At 44.8% G+C, this 23031-nt stretch overlaps 1 protein-coding gene across 4 annotated transcripts in view; it reads left to right on the top strand.

The window, feature by feature from the left end:
- The first annotated feature begins 243 nt into the window (after positions 1 to 243).
- Positions 244 to 23031, top strand: part of DNAJC11 (DnaJ heat shock protein family (Hsp40) member C11) — a 73014-nt gene continuing 50226 nt past the window's right edge. For 2 of the 4 annotated variants that reach the window (XM_025377021.1, XM_025377005.1), the window contains exons 1-2: positions 244 to 457; positions 21475 to 21604. In XM_025377021.1, coding sequence (XP_025232806.1) covers positions 386 to 457; positions 21475 to 21604 — 202 coding nt within the window. In that variant the 5' untranslated portion in view covers positions 244 to 385. Of the gene's footprint in view, positions 458 to 21221; positions 21280 to 21474; positions 21605 to 23031 lie in introns of those variants that run through there. The other 2 variants (XM_025377028.1, XM_025377015.1) reach the window with 2 other exon arrangements.

Genomic DNA, 23031 nt, shown 5'->3' with positions numbered 1-23031 from the left:
CACTCCAGCCTGGGCGACACAGTTGAGACTCCGTCTCAAAAAACAAACAAACAAACAAAAAGCAAAGTTTGCCTTTCTAGTCTAGGGAGTCCTGGTGGCTGGATCTCAGGCCCCCGAGGACCCAGCCACGCCGCGTGCCACACGTCCATTGCGAGCACGAGGTGAGATCCGCGTGGTCACCCAGCCAAGGCGGCCTCGGCGCCGCGTCCAGCCCTACGCCGCGCGGGGGCGCAAAGCGCAGGCGCACTCCTGCCGGGCGCGGACGGCTCCGGGCCGCCAGGGGCCGCTGTGGCGCAGCCGGGCTGGCCCGCGCTGTCCCTGCCGCGGATCACTGGCCCCTCTTGAGGACGGCCTTGCCGGTTTGGCGGGGTGAAAGGTTGCGAAGATGGCGACGGCCTTGAGCGAGGAGGAGCTGGACAATGAAGACTATTACTCGTTGCTGAACGTGCGCAGGGAGGTGAGGCCAGCGGCTGGACGCTCTGGGGGCTGAGGCCGAGCCCGGTCGTTCGGGAGGGCCAGGCTGGCGGCGGCCGCCCGCCCCCGCCACGGGAGGCTCAGGTCCGGCGGGGAGGCCGCGTGACCCCGGCGACGTGCGCGCCAGCCGGCCGACGGAGCTGTCCCCACTGCCCAGACTCTCCCACCGGGGGTGCCGGGTCCGGCCTCCCCCCCAGCTCTTGGAGGCCAGTGCGTCGCGTGCACTGTGTCCGGGCAGGGCCAGAGGTCTCCGAACCCACAAGAGGAAACAGGGTCCCCGAGGAGGGTACCGGGGTGGGGTTCGCAGTCCTCTGAGATCTCGTCCCGCGCTCAGCCCACATACGCGTCCTGGCTGAGGGGCTGTGTCATCGCCCGCCGCCAGCAGGATGGCAAACTGAGTCTCACCCACCAAGGTCAAGGCCACTAGGGAACGTCCTTACGGCTTTATCCGTTCCCCGAGTCTTTCGTGGGAACTCCCTGCCTCTGAAGTGGGTCCAGCCTCAGAGGCACGCGTCTCGTGCCCTCTTTCATTCCCCTGGACCCGCTTTCCTGAAATTGAAGGCAGAGCCTCCGGGATACAGACCCTCGGCTGGGAGGCTGCAGATTAGGAAGAAGCTCTAGGCCAGAAAAGAAGTGGTGCCCTAACAACACTTTTAACATTCACACCAAGCACTTGTACCCAGTCTTCTCAACGAATAAAAGAGAACACAAGAGAGTCTCACATAGTCTGGCAGTAGTAGGGCCCCACAACACCTGCTTTCTTCATGACTAGTCTGGAGGTGAGATAGGTTTGAAGGGCGAGAAGGCTTCGGGGGTCAGGTCATAAGGTAAATCGGTTTCTCTAAGCCGGTAGGTCCAGATTTTTCAGCCCTGCCAGAGAATTCCTAATTCCATCTCTCAGGTTTTCCAGTGGTAATGAAAGCTAGCCAAGTTCGGCTATGCTAATCAAAGCGGGTTCAGTGTGTGTTGTCAGTAAATATTGGTCTATGTGATATTAATAATACTAACTTGGCCGGGAGTGGTGGCTCACGCCTGTAATCCCAGCACTTTGGGAGGCCGAGGCGGGTGGATCACGAGGTCAAGAGATCGAGACCATCCTGGTAACACGGTGAAACCCTGTCTCTACTAAAAAGACAAAAAATTAGCCGGGCGTGGTGGCGGGCCCCTGTAGTCCCAGCTACGCGGGAGGCTGAGGCAGGGGAATGGTGTGAACTCGGGAGGTGGAGCTTGCAGTGAGCCGAGATCTCGCCACTGCACTCCAGTCTGGGAGACACAGCGAGACTCCGTGTCAAAAAAAATAAAATAATACTAACTTACCTTGTGTGGGACCGCTATGCTGAATGAATTTTGTACTGTTATCTCATTTAATTCTGAGGATAGTCCTTAAGGTAAGTATTATGATAGCCCTTGATTTACACCTGAGGAAACCAAGGCATAGAGAGATTAAGTAGTGTGTCTAAAGTCACACTACTAGAAAATGCAAGAGTCTGAACTCAACCCAGGCAGTCTGACTCTGGAGCCCAGCTTGTGAGCTCCCTGCTATTCTGTCACTTTACTTTACCAGTCCTTGGATTACAAAGCTGCTAGTTCTAGTACTGTATCCTTGAGTGTCACGTGCGTCCGTGTGAGGAGACCACCAAACAGGCTTTGTGTGAGCCATAAAGCTTTTTAATCACCTGGGTGCAGGCGGGCTGAGTCCGAAAAGAGAGTCAGCAAAGTGTGGTGGGATTATCATTAGTTCTTATAGGTTTAGGATAGGCGGTGGAGTTAGGAGCAATTTTTTGTGGACAGGGGGTGGATCTTACAAAGCACATTCTCAAGGGTGGGGAGAATATTAGAGTACTCTCTTGAGGACGGGGGAATATCACAAAGTACATTATCACAAGGGCGGGGAGCGTGTATTGTCATAAGGCCAATTGATCAGTTAGGGTGGGGCAGGAACAAATCACCATGGTGGAATGTCTTCAGTTAAGGCAGGACCTGGCTGTTTTCACTTCTTTTGTGGCTCTTCAGTTGCTTCAGGCCATCTGGATGTATACCTGCAGGTCATAGGGTATATGATGGCTTAGCTTGGACTCAGAGGCTTGACACTGAGCACCACGTGTAAGAATCCCTCAAATGTATGGGCCACTATACTATGAGAATGTCCAGTGAAATATCTTTGGAAATTGCAGATTTTGTTAGGCTGCCATAGGGCACCTGGGGGTTCGTGTTCTCATTAATCAACACTTTGGGCTAATCACTTCTTTTTTTTCTTTTCTTTCTGGTTTTTTTTTGTTTTTTTTTTTGTTTTTTTAATTATACTTTAAGTTCTGGGATACATATGCAGAACGTGCAGGTTTGTTACATAGGTACACATGTGCCATGGTGGTTTGCTGCACCCATCAACCCGTCATCTAGGTTTTAATGGGCTAATCACTTCTTTAGCCTTCAGTTTCTTTCCCTTTAAATGAAGATGTCTGGCTAGTTATTCTTTTTTTCCAGTTTTTAGAAGTCAAGCAATAAATGAAGCCAGCCTTTCTGAAATCATGTGTACTTAGTCTGGGTTGTCAGTAATTGAGCAGCCATTTATCAGGCGTACTGAACCTTAGGTAGCTGCAGATGATCAAGCAGGTCTAGAATAATAGTTTTAGCCGGAGTCCTAGGTAAACATTTTGTGAAAGGTGTACCTTGAAACTGCTGAAATTGTAGGGCCTGTCATTGTTTTTGGACTTACGGATGGGAGCCAAAGAAATTTTATTTGTTTGGTTTTTTGTTTATTTGTTTGTTTAGAGACAGGGTCTCGCTCTCTTGCCCAGGCTGAAGTGCAGAGGTGGATCATGGTGCACTGCAACCTTGACTTCCCCGGGCTCAGGTGCTCCCACCTCAGCCTTGCTAGTAGCTAGGACCACAGGCACATGCCACTATGCCCAGCTAATTTTTGTATCTTTTGTAGAGACAGGGTCTCTCTTTGTTGCCCAGGTTGGTCTCCTGAGCTCAAGCCATGCTCCCATCTCTGCCTCCCAATGTGCTGGAATTACAGGCATGAACCACCATGCCTGGCTAGGCCTGTCGCTGTTATTAGACTTAAGGATGAAGTATATATACATATATATGTGTGTGTGTGTATATATACGTATATATGTGTGTATATATTTTTATATAAGTAAATATATATATTTATATAAAATATATGTATATATTTTATATATATATATTTAGACTTTACCCAGGCTGGAGTGCAGTGGCATAGTCATGGTTCACAGCAGCCTCCACGTTCCCCAGCTCAGGTGATCCTCCTACCTCAGTCACCAGAGTGGTTGGAATTACAGGCACACACTATCACACCCGGCTGATTTTTGTAATTTTTGTAGAGACAGGGTCTCACTGTGTTGCCACGGCTGGTCTCAAACTCCTAAGCTCAAACAGTCCGCCCATCTCAGCCGCCCAAAGTGCTGGGATTACAAGCATGAGCCACTGCACCCAGCCAAGAAATATTTCTTTAAAAAATTTTGTTTTACTTCTCCCAGTGAGTGAAGGCACTTTCCATATTTATGGCTGTATGACTATAGGTTACATCCATATGAAACATGCCCCTTGCAGAAGACACTTTCTGTTGTCTTTGTCAGCAAACTTGGTGTTAAATGTCATACTCAGGTGTGATGTGCTGGTTTTCTGTCCTGGGATTCCACTAGAAGCTCCGAAGGTAATGTCTGGACTTGATATTTACTGGAATTTATTGTGTGAAATCAAATGTGAAGTTGAAATAACGTGATTTAGTTGGAAAAAAGTCAGGGTAATCTTAATTCTTACATGTGTGTTTGGAAGAATATCTTAATACCTGTTTGTCTGTTTGCTGTCAGTTCTAGAGTAGTTGCCATTTAAGTATAGCTGTGAGAGGCAAGGCCCTCTTCCCACTTCAAAGTACCTTCAAAAGAGTGTCTTCAAAACTCTCAATGTTCAGTAGAGTTCAGAGACTTTTCTTTAGAAATCTCAAATGGAAACAACTCCAGACAAAACCAGGGAATCCTACTTTAAAATTATAAGCATAATAGAGGTATATAATTGGATTAATATAGAAATGTCAAAAATCAGCTGAAGAATCTCCCTCTCCAGGTTTTTAAACTTTAAAATATCCCTTTAAATTTATATTCTAGAGCAGGGATCCTCAACCCCCTGGCCATGGACCAGTACTGGACCAGTACTGGTCAGACAAGTCATGAACCAGGACTTGTTAGGAACTGGGCCGTACAGCAGGAGGTGAGTGGTGGGCAAGCAAGCGGTTAGCATCCGGTGGGCAAGCGTTACCGCCTGAGCTCTGCCTGTCAGATTGGTGGTGGCATTAGGTTCTCATAGGAGCACAAACCCTATTGGGAACTGCACATGCAAGGGATCTAGGTTAAGTGCTCCGTAGGAGAATCTAATGCCTGATGATCCCAGGTGGAACAGTTTCATTCCACTCCCACTAGTCTGTGGAAAAATTATCTGTCAGTACCTGATGTTAAAGGTTGGAGACCCCACTGTTGCTGCTGTTGGAGAGAGTGAAGCAGGCAGCTGGACAGGACCCCCCATTCTCCTATTACAAGACCCCATGATCTTTAATGATTCTCCTTCTAGATTTCCTGTTTACAGAGCAGGACCGTCATCTGTCCTGCCTGCCTCACGTTGAGAGGAGCGAGTAATTTATCATTACCTGGGCGCACCAAAACCAGACTGGTTTTCTGGCTTAGTGTTAGATGCATCATCTGGTGCCTAAAATCTAACTTCTCTGAGATTTCCAGGATGATTTTTGCAAAATGTATTTGGAGAAAGGATTCCTTAACTATAAATCAGAGTTAAATTTACCTGATCCTTTAATTAGGAACTTAGTTGACACATTTCTTTTTTTTTTGAGACGGAGTCTCGCTCTGTCGCCCAGGCTGGAGTGCAGTGGCCAGATCTCAGCTCACTGCAAGCTCCGCCTCCCGGGTTCACGCCATTCTCCTGCCTCAGCCTCCTGAGTAGCTGGGACTACAGGCGCCCGCCACCTCGCCTGGCTAGTTTTTTGTATTTTTTAGTAGAGACGGGGTTTCACCGTGTTAGCCAGGATGGTCTTGATCTTGTGACCTTGTGATCCGCCTGTCTCGGCCTCCCAAAGTGCTGGGATTACAGGCGTGAGCCCCCGCGCCCGGCCACATTTCAAACCTAATTTATTCCCAAGACAAATGGCTACAGTTCTTTGTCAGTGTCTTTGAAAGAATTTCATTTTTGCAGTGTTTATAACCTGTTTGAAGATCTCTGGTCCCAATTTGTTTTAACCTTAAGGAGCCACCCTTCTTTTCAAGTTTTAAACACTTTTGGAAAAACACAGTTAAGTAAAAACTGAAGTTGTTAATAAATAAAAAAGTTTTTTCTTGCAGTCCATTATGGGGGTCAGTGTTCTGGGATCTTCATCCTTCCAGAACAGCCATGAAACTAGAAGTACAAAAGTATCACCTACCAGTAAAAAGTTTACCCCAAGCCCCTGCATTTTCTTTCCTTCTCTGGTACAGGGTAGATCATTATTTTCACAATTTTGGGTTGTCTGGGTTTCTTTGGCTGCAAGTTACAGCCACAGAGTAAGGCCCACCTGTTGAGTTTGAACTGCAGACTGAGAGAAAGGGCTAGAAAAGTAGAGGAAGGTCCCCTGGTCACTCTCAAGATTGTCCTAGGGTCAAAGTCACCCACAAAGAAGGAGGCAGTAGACCCTCCTATCAGGACCGCTGACTCAGCCGTCTGCAGAAATTGACGTGTAAAAGGCTCAGCTGTGCCAGTTTGAGCCACTCAAATCCCTAAAGTGGTGAGGCTGGTATGTGTTTACGCATTCATTGCTTTCTTATCAAACCTCATGATGGGCAGTTAATTTTATCTCAATAAGAGAAATAAAGATGGCTCTGAAAAGGTCAATTCCTTCATTTTCCATCTACTACATTACGTTAAAGTTTGATATTTATAATGACTGCAGTTAAATGTTTGCCTTGGGCACATAGAGTTAAGCCTCAGTTGTCCAAAAACAACTTATCCAGATGTCCGCATTCCGTAGCATGTTCTATAAGCCAAGAGGCTGAGGAGCAAAAATTTCAGCCCATGCTGCCTGCCTCTTGTGTGACTTTCACCAAGTCATTTAACCTCAGCCTCTACTTGCCTGCAGAATGGAGGCACCAGTACTTCTTAGTTAACAATGGGATAGAGGGAGGCCACTAGGTAGGGCTTTGCAGCCGGAGTCCAGTATTCAAATCCCATTTTACTCCTCTGGAAGTTTTGTGCTTCAAGGCTAGTAATTTAACCTTTCTGCTTCTCAATTTCTGTCTTTTTGAGATGGAGTCTCACACTGCCACCCAAGCGGGAGTGCAATGGCGCGATCTCGGCTCACTGCAACCTCCACCTCCTGGATTCACACAGTTCTCCTGCCTCAGCCTCCCGAGTAGCTGGGATTACAGGCACACATCACCACACCCAGCTAATTTTTTGTTTTTTTAGTAGAGGTAGGGTTTCACTATGTTGGCCAGACTGGTCTCAAACTCCTGACCACGTGATCCACACGCCTCGGCCTCCCAAAGTGCTGCGATTACAGGCGTGAGCCACCGTGCCTGGCCATCAGTTTCTTTAATGTTGAAATGTAGGTAACAGGTAATAATGTCTTATGCACTTACCGTAGGCCAGGATGACCTGTCTGGTATGTGTATTGCTAGGTGCTGAGGATGTCTATAAAGTGCCTGGCATAAGTAGGTGTTTAGTTAATACTTATTGTTGTTATTTCTTGAATTTTGATAAGTTTGAAGTTTTACTTATTTTTAAAAAAGACATAAGGATTGGGGGGTGGCTCACACCTGTAATTCCAGCACCTTAGTAGGCTAAGGCAGGAGGATAGCTTGAGGCCAGGAGTTTGAGATCAGCCTGGGTGACATAACATAGTGAGACCCCATCGTTAATTTAAAAAATGTTTTTTCGAGATGGAGTCTCGCTGTGTCGCCCAGGCTGGAGCGCAGTGGCGCAGTCTTGGCTCATTGCAAGCTCTGCCGCCTGGGTTCATGCCATTCTCCTGCCTCAGCCTCCCGAGTAGCTGGGACTATAGGCGCCCACTACCATACCTGGCGAATTTTTTATTTTGTATTTTTAGTAGAGACGGGGTTTCACTGTGTTAGCCAGCATGGTCTCGATCTCCTGACCTTGTGATCTGCCCACCTCGGCCTCCCAGAGTGCTGGGATTACAGGCATGAGCCACCATGCCCAGCCAAAAAAAAATTTTTTTAACTAGCCAGGCATGGTGGCGTGCACTGTAACCTGTAGCTGGGCCTATATTTGCATTTCTAAAGGGCTAAGTAGGAAACAGGGTACAGGGGAAAGGGGGAGAGGAGAAAATAATCAAACTATCTCTTAGAAACATGGGGCCGGGCATGGTGGCTCACGCCTGTAATCCCAGCACTTTGGGAGACTGAGGCCGGCCGATCACTTGAGGTCAGGAGTTCAAGACCCGCCTGGCCAGCATGGTGAAACCCCATCTCTACTAAAAGTACAAAACTTAGCCGGACTTGATGGCAGGCGCCTGTAATCCCAGTTACTCAGGAGGCTGAGGCAGGAGAATCTCTGCTGGGAGGTGGAGGTTGCAGTGAGCAGAGATCGCGCCACTGTGTTCCAGCCTGAGCAAGAGAATGAGACTCTGTCTTAAAAAAAAGAATAATGGGGCCGGGCGCGGTGGCTCAAGCCTGTAATCCCAGCACTTTGGGAGGCCGAGACGGGCGGATCACGAGGTCAGGAGATTGAGACCATGCTGGCTAACACAGTGAAACCCCGTCTCTACTAAAAAATACAAAAAACTAGCCGGGCGAGGTGGCGGGCACCTGTAGTCCCAGCTACTCGGGAGGCTGAGGCAGGAGAATGGCGTAAATCTGGGAGGCGGAGCTTGCAGTGAGCTGAGATCCGGCCACTGCACTCCAGCCTGGGCGACAGAGCGAGACTCCGCCTCAAAAAAAAAAAAAAAAAAAAAAAAGAATAATGGGAGTACTTGGTTACAGGAGGTTTGCTTGAACCCAGAAGTCTGGGGCTGCAGTGAGCTACAGTCACACCACCACACTGTAGGCTGGGCAAGAGAGCAAAACTCTGTCTATAAAAAGCAAGACTCTGTCTATAAAAATAATAAATAAAAGGCCAAGCATGGTGGCTCATGCCTGTAATCCAGCACTTTGGGAGGCCGAGGCGGGCTGATCACAAGGTCAGGAGTTCGAGACCAGCGTGGGCAACGTGGTGAAACCCCATCTCTACTAAAAATACAAAAATTAGCCAGGTGTGGTGACGGGCGCCTGTAATCCTAGCTACTCGGGAGGCTGAAGCAGGAGAATTGCTTGAACCTGGGAGACGGAGTTGGCAGTGAACCAAGATCACACCACTGCACTCCAGCCTGGGTGACAGAGTGAGAATCCATGTAAAAAATAAAAATAATAATAATAAATAAATAAAGATTTAAAATGTAAAAGACATACATGTTCGTAAAAAGCCTTGGTATGCTTCATCCTAGCTAAGGATGAACTTTGCTGTCCACTTGTAATATTACTAAAAATTATGGTGCTAGAATGTATGCTAAGCATTAGTTTATGAAATTTCTGAGGCTGACCATGGTGACTCATGCCTGTAATCCCAGCACTTTGGGAGGCGGAGGCGGGCGGATCACCTGAGGTCAGGAGTTTGAGACTAGCCTGGTCAACATGGCGAAACCCCGTCTCCACTAAAAATACAAAAAAAAAAAAAAATTAGCTGGGCGTGGTGGTGCTCACCTGTAATCCCAGCTACTCGGGAGGCTGAGACAGGAGAATTGATCGAACCCAGGAAGCGGAGGTTGCAGTGAGCCAAGATTGTGCCACTGTACTCCAGCCTGGGCGACAGAGCAAGACTATCAAAAAAAAAAAAAGAGACTGGGCGCGGTGGCTCACACCTGTAATCCCAGCACTTTGGGAGGCTGAGGCGGGCAGATCACCTGAGGTCAGGAGTTTGAGACCAGCCTATCCAACATGGAGAAACCCCATCTCTACTAAAAATACAAAAATTAGCCAGGTGCAGTGGCAAATGCCTGTAATCTCAGCTACTCAGGAGGCTGAGGCAGGAGATTCACTTGAACCCGGAGGCAGAGGCTGCGGTGAGCCGAAGTTGTGCCACTGCACTCCATCCTGGGCAACAAGAGCAAAACCGTGTCTCAAAAAAAAGAAAAGAAAAGAAATTCCTGAAGCTTTTTTTACTTTCTTTTCAAAACACTGAGTTTGTTCTGTTTAAAAGACAGTGATCTCTCTGAACTTGTGCTTCCTGGAAAGTTGACATGGGGATAGGGAGCTTTCCTGAGCCAAGCAGAGAGGAGGCAGAGCTGGGAGCAGGAGTGGGCTCAAGAGGGTGCTGGGGACGTGGAGTTTAGAGAAGCTGCCTGTGTGCGGGGAGGGAGCTGTTGAGGACGCCCCACCACTTCCAATGTCATCTCATAATGTGATTGGCAAACATGAGGTTACATTTTACAGTGTGTTTCCTTAATGGCCTATAAGCCACTTGTTTTCTGCTTTGGGCATTTCAAACAATTGCTTCTTGAAATGTTAATGCTCTAATTTTGCATTATCTACCAAAACACCTCTTTTATTTTCTTTCTTAAAGAGAATTCAATGGAAAACTTTTGTATTCGCTGTGAATTTAGTAATAAAATAATGGAAAATAGGGGACACGAGAGCAACATGCTTTACTTGGCTGTAGAATTTGGGTCTGCTTTTTATTAACCTTTCATTTTAATTTTACTTATTTACACCTTACCTTGTTTAAGAAAGCTTGTAAGACAACAGATAAATAAATAAAATAGCATATATTTTTTAAAGGAGACACACATTTCTTAAAAAGAAGACAACTGAGAACATTGCTGCTTTATTACCACTGTTAATGGCACACGCCTGGTACAGGTTGCACTCAGTGGAAGGAGCTTGCAGCTTGGAGTGGAACCTCCTTTGAGATGAAAATCTGACAGCTGGATTCCGGTTTGGCTCATGGACTGTTGGAACCACTTCTGCATGTTTTGAGTGTACAGCGTACCCTCCTAGTTGACAGGAGGCAGAAAATTCTTCAGTAAAATGCCAAGCCAGTAGAAATCAACCACAAGAAGTCTGCATGAGTAGGCAGGGTATAACAGATGAACACGGACGAGAGAAGGTATAAGGTCAGGCTTTTAGGGAGAAATAAGCCAATTTCTTACTGTTAAGATAGGATCTGAGCCATCAATTTTGGTGCAACTCTGGAGCTTGTTTCTAGAGACTGGGGCCTTTTTATTTTCTATTCGTCTCAAGGGCAACAAATAAATATATGAACATGATCAGGAAGAGTAATGAAAACCCAGTTGTACCATGGTAGCAAAAGATTTCCTAAGCCCTTGGAATGACCTCTGATTGAGAGTCAGGATGTTTGCTCCTTTGGCCCATTTGTTCTTGAATTCTGTGATTGTAGCCGAGGTGTGTGCTGCAGGACTTGATTCCTCCTCTGCCCCATACACCTTGCAGCAGGTGATGTGCTTCCTGCCTTTGTTTTATTTTTTGTTTGTTTTTTTGTTTTTTGTTTGTATTTGGAATTCTGTTGTTACTAATTGTGTTAATCTTTTTTTTCAAATTTATATTGCCATCTTGGAGGTATTGTGTTCTGTGAGTTTGGTAAGTTTTTTCCTTAACTCTGGGTTAAGTAGAACTCACTTAAGTTTCAAAAATTATTCCTATTTGTAGAAACTTTTTAGAATTATTTTATCAGTCTCTCTGTTCAGCTTTTCTGACTCATTTGTGATTTGATTATCTGCTAAGCTCTTTCCAAAGTGAAACTTAAAATGGCTGTAGGAGCCAAACTTCCAAAATCAGTGTAGGTCAAGCTGACCTCTGTCCTCAGCAAAGATGTGATAGAATTCAGGGGTTTGTTTTTTTTTTTTTGAGTTGGAGTCTCGCTCTGTCACCCAGGCTGGGATGCAGCGGCACGATCTCGGCTCACAGCAAGCTCCACCTCCCGGGTTCGCACCATTCTCCTGCCTCAGCCTCCTGAGTAGCTGGGACTACAGGCGTCCGCTACCACGCCCGGCTAATTTTTTGTATTTTTAGTAGAGACGGGGGTTTCACCGTGTTAGCTAGGATGGTCTCGATCTCCTGACCTTGTGATCCACCCGCCTCAGCCTCCCAAAGTGCTGGGATTACAGGCGTGAGCCGCCATGCCCGGGCAATTCAGGGGTTTTAAGTGAAGGACAGCTGAAATCCCCTAGCCCACCCCTTGCATGTTTAAACATCAAGGAGCATTCATTGGTGATGATCTGAATGTCCAGGGACAGTGGTGGAGCTTCAAAAGGGGTCATTGTGAAGATAGCACAGCCGCAGGAATCAATCCAAGTTTGAGTTTTTAGCAGGTTTTGTAGGGGCAAATTACCTAACCTGTCTGAGTCCGTTCATGCATAAAATCCGGACAGTTTTACTGTCATAGAGCTTTTGTGGGAATGAAGTGGGAGTGCATGGAAATGCTTGACATAGCAGTGGACGTATGCCTGTAACATGAATGCCATGTATTTCTCTTAGTGTCGTGAGCATAGCCATTAATAAGGAAGGCTCTTATTGGTTAGTATATAATTTGGTTGATCCTTGATCTGGTATATATATATTGTAAATGCCTCTTCCCTCTCTCTATGTTGCCTTTCACTTTCATGAACTGAAGTTTGGTTTGAGTTAGGCTACACATTATTAACTTCTAACCATCTTTCAGGTTAGAAGTCCACAACCAAATAAACTCCTCCTCCATCTTCAACAAGTCACTTGATCTTTCCAGTCCTTGGGATTTTTATCTGTAAAATGGGAATCTGATACCAACTTCAAGGCATTTTGAGTATTAAAGTATTGGCCGTGCGTGGTGGCTCACGCCTGTAATCCCAGCACTTTGGGAGGCCGAGGCGGGCGGATCACGAGGTCAGGAGATCGAGACCATCCTGGCTAACACGGTGAAACCCCGTCTCTACTAAAAATACAAAAAAATCATCCGGGCTTGGTACTGGGCGCCTATAGTCCCAGCTCTGTGGGAGGCTGAGTCAGGAGAATGACGTGAACCCGGGAGGCGGAGCTTGCGGTGAGTCGGAATTGTGCCACTGCACCCCAGCCTAGGCAACAGAGTGAGACTCCATCTAAAAAAAAAAAAGTATTAAGTGAGGAAATAGTGGAATTTTTTTGTTAGCTGTAAATCTGTATAAATGCATTTGTGACACTATTGACAAGTCTTTAAAGCTCTGTGATGCTTTTCGGTCCTTTTTCACCTTGCCAGTTGCACGTTCCCTGTCCTTACATAGCGCTTTGTCCAGGTTCAGTCCTCACCTCCTTGGATTTTTTTTTTTTTTTTTTTTTTTGAGATTGAGTTTCACTCTTGTTGCCCAGGCTGGAGTGCAATGGTGCAATCTCGGCTCACCGCAGCCTCCGCCTCCTGGGTTCAAGCGATTCTCCTGCCTCAGCCTCCCGAGTAGCATGCGCCACCATGCTTGGCTGGTTTTTTTTGTATTTTTACCAGAGACAGGGTTTCTCCATGTTGGTCAGGCTGGTCTGGAACTCCCAACCTCAGGTGACCGCTCGCCTCAGCCTCCCAAAATGCTGGGATTACAGGTGGAGCCCCCGCGCCCAGCCAGCTCTTTAAGTCTCTTGCTTCAACCCTGCCTCTCTATCTGCCTTCTGGACATCACGCCACCTAGGTGTTCAAATTCACCTCTGCCCCAAGCCTGACTACCTCCCGATTTCTCCCTAATCCATGTTCAAGCCAAAACCCTGGAATGCTCGTTGATTCTTCTCCATTTCACATTCAATAACTGTCCCTTAGATCCATGAATCCTCTAGAACTTCAGCAGACTCTGATCTGTCGTTTCTGTTTCAGCTTCCAGGCTGCTGGTCACAGAACCTCAGCCTTGAACTTCTGCTGCTGTTTCCTTTAGATCTCTCTGGATTTGTTTTTTGTTTGTTTGTTTCAGTCAAGCTGTACCAAATTAATCTTAACAAATAATACTGGTCACATTATTTCTCTACCCAGAAACCTTGTATGACTTCCTCTTATTTCTTGGGTCAGGGTCAAACTCCTTGGCTCCATTTTTAAAGCCCTGTATAAATTAGATGTTTTGTGTATTTTCTGGCTACTTTGTGGTGATGTTCTGCCCTCTTCCACTACAGAGGAAGCACCGTGTGGTCAGCGGCCGTGGCTATCTGAGTCACCATTATATCCCCTGCACAGTGCCAGGCACATAATGCTAGTTAGCAAATGTTTGCTGAATAAATTGAGCAGACAGATGGGTGTCCAAATTAGTTTCTTACCTACTTCCTGCCTTCTTATGCCCCTTTATGCCTCTGCCGGTTTGGTCAGTGTTCTGTGTTTCAGTCCCCAACACCGGCCTGTTTCCTCAGGTGTTATTGTCCCCTGAGATGCCGCAGCTCATCTTGGATACCCAAAGCAAATCAGAGTCCACCTTTGTGTTCTCACTGGGGTTCTCACCACCTCCGTGAAGTTTTCTTTGCATTCTGACTCCTGTGAACTTACTTCGGCATCATTAATGTTAGCATTCCTGTTTTATATTGTTCAGGTAAATCCATGTTTACATGGAGTTTTTTGGGGGGTGGGGAATAGGAAATAGACAGGAATCTATGTGTAATTTCTTTGAGCTACGGACTATATTGTATTTCTTTTGTGCCCCAGTGGTTTCTAAAGCCAGTTGACATTCAGTAAACTTACTCATGGAAGTGATAAGTATTTGTTAACGACATACTCACCTTGTCTACCAGTATTCTTGAGGAACATATTGCAATTTTCGCCATCAAATTATTCTAGAGGAACTTATTATTGGAAGGAATTTATTTGTTGTTAATTTGGTAAATCTACCGCAGGCACAAGAGGAAGAGAGCAAATTCAAACATATGCCTTTATGCTCAGGCTCCAGAGTAAGTCAAGGCCTATGGAGACTCAGTCCAGCACTGAATAGCATGCCAGAAGCTGAAACGGCGGCTTTTCCCTTGCTGGGCTTGTCCTTCATTCATCTGGCAGATGTTGATTATCTTCCTCTTATGTTTCTTATTGCGGTGGGAAAAGGTTACTGGATCGTCTTTTGCGCTACCACCACTAATGATATTTGTAAAAGAAAATAAGTTTCAGAAGATGGATCAGACATATTTTTGTATGGGGTTTGGTGGTGGTTGTTTTTTTGTTTGTTTGTTTGTTTGTTTGTCAATTAAATGGAGCTGCATTTTTACAGTAGATACAGGTTAGTCTCGCGTTAAATCTGTTCTACTTGCAACATTCCTGTGGAGATCAGTCAGACAGAATGAGTTACTCCAGTCTACACAGTGCTCGATGTTGTAGGATAATTCCAAATACATCCTTGGGGTTTATTTCTGTTTGAGGATGAATCCCATATTTCCAGACTTTCCACAGATATTCTACATGTAAATGAAAATGAAAGGAGGTGGGGTTGAGCCAGAAAAATACCATCAGAATATGGTGGAGCTGGGAATGAGAGGGACTGTATTGTGTAAAGCCTCAGGCTATATGGTTGGAACCTTTACAAAATGAAATAGGGAATTTTTTTTTTTTTTATCAAGTCCAGTTATGTGGTTGCTTTTTAATGCCTGATAAGTAAGTGGCTTGGTTTCTTAGTATAATCAGTATCTACTAAATGACACCAAATAATATGTGACACCCTTTCTCTCCATAGAACAGATCTTACTCAGCACAAAGCACCCATGTTGTCTTGGTGTTAATTAGCTCTGAAATCTGCTTTTTCTTTTAAAGTGTATAAGCACCAACTATCATTAAAAAAAACACACACACACACAGAAAAACTGCAGGTCTTTATGAGCTGATGCAGTTTCTTTCCATCAGATTATTGTGGAACATATGGACAATAATGAATCTTCAATTGTGGTAATCAGGCAAACTTCCCAAAATCCAGTAGTTTATGGAGCCTTGGTTGGTGAAATTTAGTGATACAGATACATCGCCTGGAAGTTTGAGTTTGAAAATACAGGCTAAAGCAACAAAAAACCTGGTGGCTTTAGTATTCCCAAAGTGAGTATAAATATGAGGTATTACTGAGTTATTTGCATGCTCTATTCAGTCTTCGAAGTATCCAATTCAATATCATCATCATGGTAGGTATAAGTACGGTTCACCCAACGTGGTTTTGCTTGCCCAGCACATGGGAGGACTGCACTTGCTACTGTCCTTGTGGTTGAGCAAGACCGTGGGACTAGTTCTAGGCAGTGATGTCAGTGGAAGTGAGGTGTGTCACTTCTAGGCCCAAGCATTTAAATGCCAGTGTGAGCCAGGGAGCCTGCTCTCCCCTCTGCCTTGGTGATTGGCACAGATGACTGCTGTGTCGTCCTGGGACCTGTCAACCTGGGACCTGAAGACATTGCCAAACCGTACTAGCTGACCTCAGATGGACATGTAAAGTGAAAGAGAAATAAACCATTGAAATTTTTGGATTGTTTGTTACTGCAGTATCATCTAGCCCAGCAGTTCCCAAGCTTTTTGGTGTTAGGATTCCTTTACATTCTTAAATTATTGAGGATCCCAAAGAGCTTTTGTTTATGTGAATTATAGCTATTGATACTTAGTTAGAAATTAAAACTGAGTAATTGCTAAAATATTGTTGTAAAACAAGACACAAATACAAATGTATTTCAATAGAAGCACAAGGAAAGCGTTTTAAGGATTTAAAATGACCGTGTTGGACAATTATGAGGTTACAGATACACAGACATCACAGCAGGTACAACCAACGATAGTGGGCACAGTCAAGGAACTGAGAACTAATTGAGTTAATCTCAAAAACTCTTGTATTTATACCCTGTATTTAATTAAACTCTTGTATTTATACCAACCTTAGAAATTTCTAGAAATCATAAGACATATACACACTTTCCATTAAACATCAGAACAATGATATTGTAACTAAAAGTTCTCTGAAAGGGAATTTGGAAAAAAGAGATTTTACTCCAGTGAATACTTTGCAAACCAGGGAAACCCAGCCTCCAGTATAAAACAAAGGTGGGTTCCAGAGAATGAAAGGGAAACTCAGGTTTTATAGCCAAAGTTCCTGCCTGGGTTCCCAATCAGGTCCATTTATGTAAATGAAGAATTGAAACTTGCTTAGTTCTGAACGATTGATACAGGTGAGCCCTGATTAGCTGAGCGGATGAGCTCTGATTGATTGAGGTGGGTGAGCTCCAAAGATAAAAAGATGTGGATTTTGGAAAACTCTGTGCGACCCCTAGTCAGCAAAAGGCCACCTGACTCTATTTTAAATTTAGATATCTCAGGATCCATCTTGAAGGACTGCCTCTTTTAGGCTCACGTTTGTTCCCAATATCATCACACGTCCTGTAACTTCAAGATTCCACTGTACACTCAAGAAAAGATGAGAGTGAAAAAGGCAAATAACAGCTTTGTGTTATTAGAAAAATAGTTTTGACTTTGTGGATCCCTGAAGGGTCTCAGAGATTCCTGGGATGCCCCAGACCACACTTTGAGAACCACTGATCTAGCCTATCCTAACCAAATGCAGTTGTGGTACAGACATACTATCCAGACATGTTTTAGCTTATTTTGCCTTAGCCTCCTGAGGAGCTGGAAGTACACCTGGATAAATTTTTTTTTTTTTTTTAGATGGAGTCTCGCTCTGTCGCCCAGGCTAGAGTGCAGTGGCGCAATCTTGGCTCACTGCAACCTCTGCCTCCCAGGTTCAAGTGATTCTCTGGCCTCAGCCTCCCGAGTAGCTGGGATTACAGGCACTCACCACCACACCCAGTGAATTTTGGTATTTTTAGTAGAGACGGGGTTTTACCGTGTTGGTCAGGCTGGCCTCGATCTCCTGACCTTGTGATCCACTCGCCTCGGCCTCCCAAAATGCTGGGATTACAGGTGTGAGCCACCACACCCAGGCCACACGTGGATAATTTTTAAAATTTTTTTGTGGAGACAGGATATCGCTATGTTGCCCAAGCTGGTCTTGAACTCCTGGCCTCAAGCGATCCTCCCACCTTGGCATACCAAAGTGCTGGGATTACTGTACTGGTGTGAGCCATTGCACCCAGCCCTGTTATTGATTTCTGACTTCATCCTCTTGTGGTAGGAGAAGATATTTTGTATGGTGTCAGTCTTTAAAGTCTATTGAGACTTAATTTGGGGCCTAACATATAGTCTATCCAGAAAATACAACCAGGTGATTGGAATGATGAAAGTTTATAGACTTAAAGTATGATACATTTCTTAATTTTATTAGAGAATTTTAGGATAAGAATGTACCTTTAGGTATCATTCTTAATGATATCTCATTGCATTTTGAAATGATAACAGTATTTCTGTGGTAGTGAAAGAGGTTCTCATTTATGAAATATCGAACCAGTGACCTTAGCTATTCAGTTATGATGAAAGGACCAATCTAACCTTTTATTGAGTATGATATTTATTAAAAATGAAGCATCTTATTTCCATTACTTAATCAATAGCATATTAAGCCATTTATTAATAAGATTAAAGAATGTCCTGCAGAGTAGATATTCTGCTCTATTGTCATCTAGTTTAATTTTAATAACCAGGAAATAGCAGTCTAACTGGGAATCAGTCAAATCTGTCTAATACAGTACTTGTAACTTTTATGAGATACAGGAAAGGACAATTAAAATTTGCAGAAAGAAAATAATTTGTGACTGGGCGCAGTGACTCACGCCTGTAATCCCAGCACTTTGGGAGGCCGAGGTGGGCGGATCACCTGAGGTCAGGAGTTCAACACCAGCCTGGCCAACACAATGAAATCCCGTCTCTATTAAAAATACAAACAATTAACTGGGCATGGTGATGGGCGCCTGTAGTTCCAGCTACTTGGGAGGCTGAGGCAGGAGAATTACTTGAAGCCAGGAGGCGGAGACTGCAGTGAGCCGAGATCACACCATGGCACTCTAGCCTGGGTGGCAGAGTGAAACTCCATCTCAAAAAAAAAAAGAAAATAATTTGTAATGGCTGTGTGGGAAAAAAAAGCAAGCCCCTTTTACATCATCACATAAGTAAACCTACCTGGAAAAGATTATTTTCCCATGATTTATGTTTGAAACACCAGGGTTGGTGCAGGTGGTGTATTGATAAGTGTAGCAAGAAATGCATTTAAAGTCGGGAGGAAAACAAAACACTAGAGCAAGAAGAAGAAGAAGGAGAAAATGCAGAGATGGAAATACGGAGGCCCACCTCTTCTAGCGGGCCTTGTATTTTTATAGAAATAGAATATACGTACAGAAAAGTGGCCATCTCCTGAGTATACGGCACAATGAATTTTCACAAGCAGGACTCCTTCCTGAATGACTTTCCGTTATCCATGCACCAGGGCGGTGCCCTCCGAATTGTTCCAGTTTCAGTTCTCCTGTTGCCAAAAAGATACCACAGCTGAATTGTGATGATGGTAATAATAAAAGTGGTTATGGTCCTAGTGTGAGCTGGACATTGTTAGGCACTCGTGCTTGTATTATCTCAATTATGCCTCACAAAGCCTCAGAAAGAGGCACTATTGTCCACAGTCTGCAGATGCGGAAACGGAAAGGAGCTTAAAGGAGCTATAATTCCTCAGTTTTTGCTGTGTGTTGGGCACTGTGTGAAGAACTTCATAGTCACTGTCTGGTTTCATTCTCACACCGTCCCTGCAAGGGTTGTCATCTTTTATGGAGGAGAAGACTAAAGGCCAGAAATCTCACTTGTCATGGTCACAAAGCTTGGAAGTGACAGATCCTGCATCCAGACATGGGCCGTTTGACTGCCACACCTGCATTCTCAGCCAGCAGAATGGAAGGTTGTGTTGCCCCAGAGCGAACCACACGGGCGTGGCTGGAAGACAGGCAGCCCCTGTTTGGTAGTGCACCAAAGGGAAGATGGGAGAAAGAGATTTGCCGTGGGGTGGCGTCTCACCAATTCTCAGAGGCCAGGAGCTGCTCATTCAGCAAGATCCTTGACCCTATTCTGACAGAGCACTTCATGGAACCCTCAAGGAGCTCCCGATTTAAAATGGCACGCGGCAGAGTTGCCTCTCTCCAAACCAGCGGGATGCTCTCTGTGGCCTGCTTTAAAGGGCAAGCTGAATGGCTCGGGTCTAGCTAGTTTTTTTCCCCCTCTGTCACCCAGGCTGGAGTGCAGCGATGCAGTCATAGCTCACTGCAACCTCAGCCTCCACAGGCTCAGGTGATCCTCCTACCTCAGCCTTCCAGGTAGGACCACAGGCAAGCACCTCCATGCCCAGCTAATGTTTGTATTTTTGGTAGATGTGGGGTTTCGCCATGTTGCCCAGTCTAGTCTTGAACTTGTGGGCTCAAGCAATCTGCCCACCTCCGCCTCCCGAAGTGCTAGGTCTACACGTGTGAACCACTGCGTCTGGCCTTGTTTTTTTTCTGGATAGCAGAATCCAGTAAAGTCAGAGCCAGAAGGCTCCTGGAGGTCACCCACGCCATTACCTACTCCTCAGACGAAGCTGGCCTGAGCCTGGTCTAGGGCTGAGGAGTAGAACCCGGGCCCCAGCACTGCTGCCCCCTCAGGCACATGGGATGGGCCGATGTCCTCCACATGTCTTTCCAATCACATTTACTGTCTTTCTCTTGGAGTCCTTCAGAATTCCTTGTTTAGAACCCCTGGTAAACTCGCACAAATGCCCTGGCTTTCTAGCATCTGAATAACTTAATCCTGTAGAAAATATTTCGATTCCGGGCCAAAAATTAATACTAAAATACAGTAAAATTGCACTTTTTTTTTCTGGTGAAGAAGCTCATTAGTCCTGGGACTGAAAGATATTGAAAAATTGTGGAAGTAACAGAGAATACAGAGTCATCTTTTTTTTTTTTTTTTGGTAATTATGGCCCCAGGACTATGTCTCTGTGACCTCTTTCTTTGAGGATTTGTGTTCCAGGCCCTCATCCCGGAGCACTGTCAGTCCTCACATCCCCTCCCGGGACCTGAACCTGTTCTGTTCAGTTGGCAGATTTTGGGAGCCTCTCTAGCATATTGTCAGTGACCCAGAAATGTGCTTCAGTTGTCAAAATGGTGGGGATATGTCCCCAAATCAAGTGTTCTTTAACTGATATACCAAAGGGTAGAGTTGCCCATCCAATACCACCCCTCATAGGCCAAAATAGCCTCTAGAATCAAACATAACAGTTCCCAAAAGCAGACCTGAGGGGCCAGCCACACAGCCCGCTCAGTGTCCCAGGGCCTCGGAGGGGTCCCGTCTAGAGACCCTCTTGGTGGCTGTGAGGCCGGCCACAGTGAATGCAGGTTTGCCTGTTGGCACCCGCCCCCCACTGTGGTTAAAGCACACCAGAGCCCGTCTGCCTTGTGCCGCCCCTTCAGATGTCCGTGCTGCGTAGGAGGATTGGAGAGTTGATGCCTTTTGGTTTTTAGGGAGGTCTGGCAGTTTTGGGGAGGGTTGGTTACTACAGGTTAGGGAAGCATTTCTGCCTCTGAATGTGCTGCCTTCTGGAATTAGAGGTTGCATTCGAGTGCATGTGGGCCCTACAAGTTTGTCTTTGAATTTCAAGGATTCATGTTCGTTATGTCATTAAATTGATGTCATTTCTGTCTAATGGTATATAGCTTTTCTTTGCCTGAACCTGTTCTGTTGAGAGTGCCTTGGCATGATTTACTTCAAATAAGTTAAAGAGTTAGCAGGTCTCTGACATTTTGGTTTCAGCTCAGAGCACAATGAGCCATTCCAGAGACACAAATGTTCATTCATCAGATAGCAGCACTTCCCAGCAAAACCCAGTCACTATTGATGTATGTAATTGATCGCTTTATTAACTGACAAAAAGAAGCTTTGTTGAGGTAATAAACCTAACTTCATTACATCCTGCATGTCGAGAGCAAACACATTGGGACGTGGCTGATGAGTTCCCATTTCAAGGCTGATTCTGATAATGATAATGTTTAAGTAGCATTGATTGTTCTCTAATTGAATTTTTCTTTCTTTAGGCCTCTTCTGAGGAGCTGAAAGCTGCCTACCGGAGGCTGTGTATGCTCTACCATCCAGACAAGCACAGAGACCCAGAGCTCAAGTCACAGGCGGAGCGACTGTTTAACCTTGTTCACCAGGCTTATGAAGGTCAGTGGAGGGCTGGACTTTGTAGAAACATCTTGGTAGCGGTTATTCGATTTTTAGGAGATGTGATTTATAGAGGATAGAAAAAGAGAGTCCTTAGAGGTAAATAGAGAGGTGGTTAGTTTGGTACTTTTTACTGACAGGGTCCTTTGAAAGAGTAGTATTTTGCTTTGGAGATCAATACGTGTCCAGTAAGTAGAAAATGAGAGGCTGGGTGCAGTAATAGACAGCCTCGATTGCAAGGGAATACTCAAGTTTTAAATCGTTTACCAGGTTTCTTCTAAAGGGAACTCTTATAGGTAAAGGCTGATCGTCACAGGGAAGGTTTCTTTGTTCTCTTTTTTGTTAGAAGATACAAGGACATTTTTTCATCCAAAAGTGATTTTATTGGTTCTGAAGCATTCAGTTATCAGCTCTAATAAAAGAACGAAAACGATGTTATAGGAAATAGAATCAAGCGATTCACATTTTTATACTTAAGTCTTACGTATGTCAGAAAGAACATTCTGTGATATATTTGTTTATAAAATATTAAAGTCACTACTGGATACAGAGCTTCTGTTTGGGATGGCAAAAAGTTCTGGAAATAAGACAGTGATGATGGTTATACAACATTGTATATGTACTTAATGCTATTGATTGTATACTTTAAAATGGTTAAAGTAGTAAATTTTATATGTATATTTTACCACCATTTTTAAAATTTAAATTTTAAAAAATGTTAAATCACTGTTATATGCATCAAGTACAGTAAGTTATTTGTTCCAGAACCATTTGGTGATTGGCTCCTTAGACCAGAAATTAGATACTGTGTTTCTTTATAAAATCATAAAGTCATCTCACTGTATACATAATGTTAAGCTTGTAGTGTATTTCACTTTAGAGTTTTTCCAAAAAGTTAGATTTTAATGGCCAATGAAAATCAGGCTGCAGTGTGTGATAAATGTGGAATCAGTGTGGTGTCATTACCAAATTTAACTCTATTCAGATCACTTGCATGGCAATTGTGAAGAGTAGCCTGTTCTTTTTATTGTATTCTGTTATCTAAATAGGTGCATTAATTTTACTGTTGTCTAAATGAGCCGCATAGTTTGCTTGTATTGTGTTGGAGACCTGGGGAAGAGTTAACAGAAAGACCCTACCAGTGCTAGTGTAAATGCCACAGCAGCAGACCTGGCCTCCTGTTTAGCCTAAAGGGAGACTCAGGTGAAATCGTGAATGAATAATTCCTTATTACATGCTGGAGAGGAACACAAGTTTGGCTCCTGTGTTTTCCAGGGGCCAGCATTTCTTCCTTTCCCATTAGATTTGATTATGCATAGGATCATTTACATAGTTTTTAAATTAGGCCTACAAATCTGTGGGAACTCTCAAGGGAGAAGAGACCCAAAGGTCTTGGCAGAAATTGGTGAAGTAGAGGGGGAAGAGAA

This window comes from Theropithecus gelada, chromosome 1, assembly GCF_003255815.1.
Source record: "Theropithecus gelada isolate Dixy chromosome 1, Tgel_1.0, whole genome shotgun sequence".
NCBI lineage: Eukaryota > Metazoa > Chordata > Mammalia > Primates > Cercopithecidae > Theropithecus > Theropithecus gelada.
Note: the sequence above shows the minus strand (reverse complement) of the source record. Positions and strands in the feature narration are given on the sequence as shown.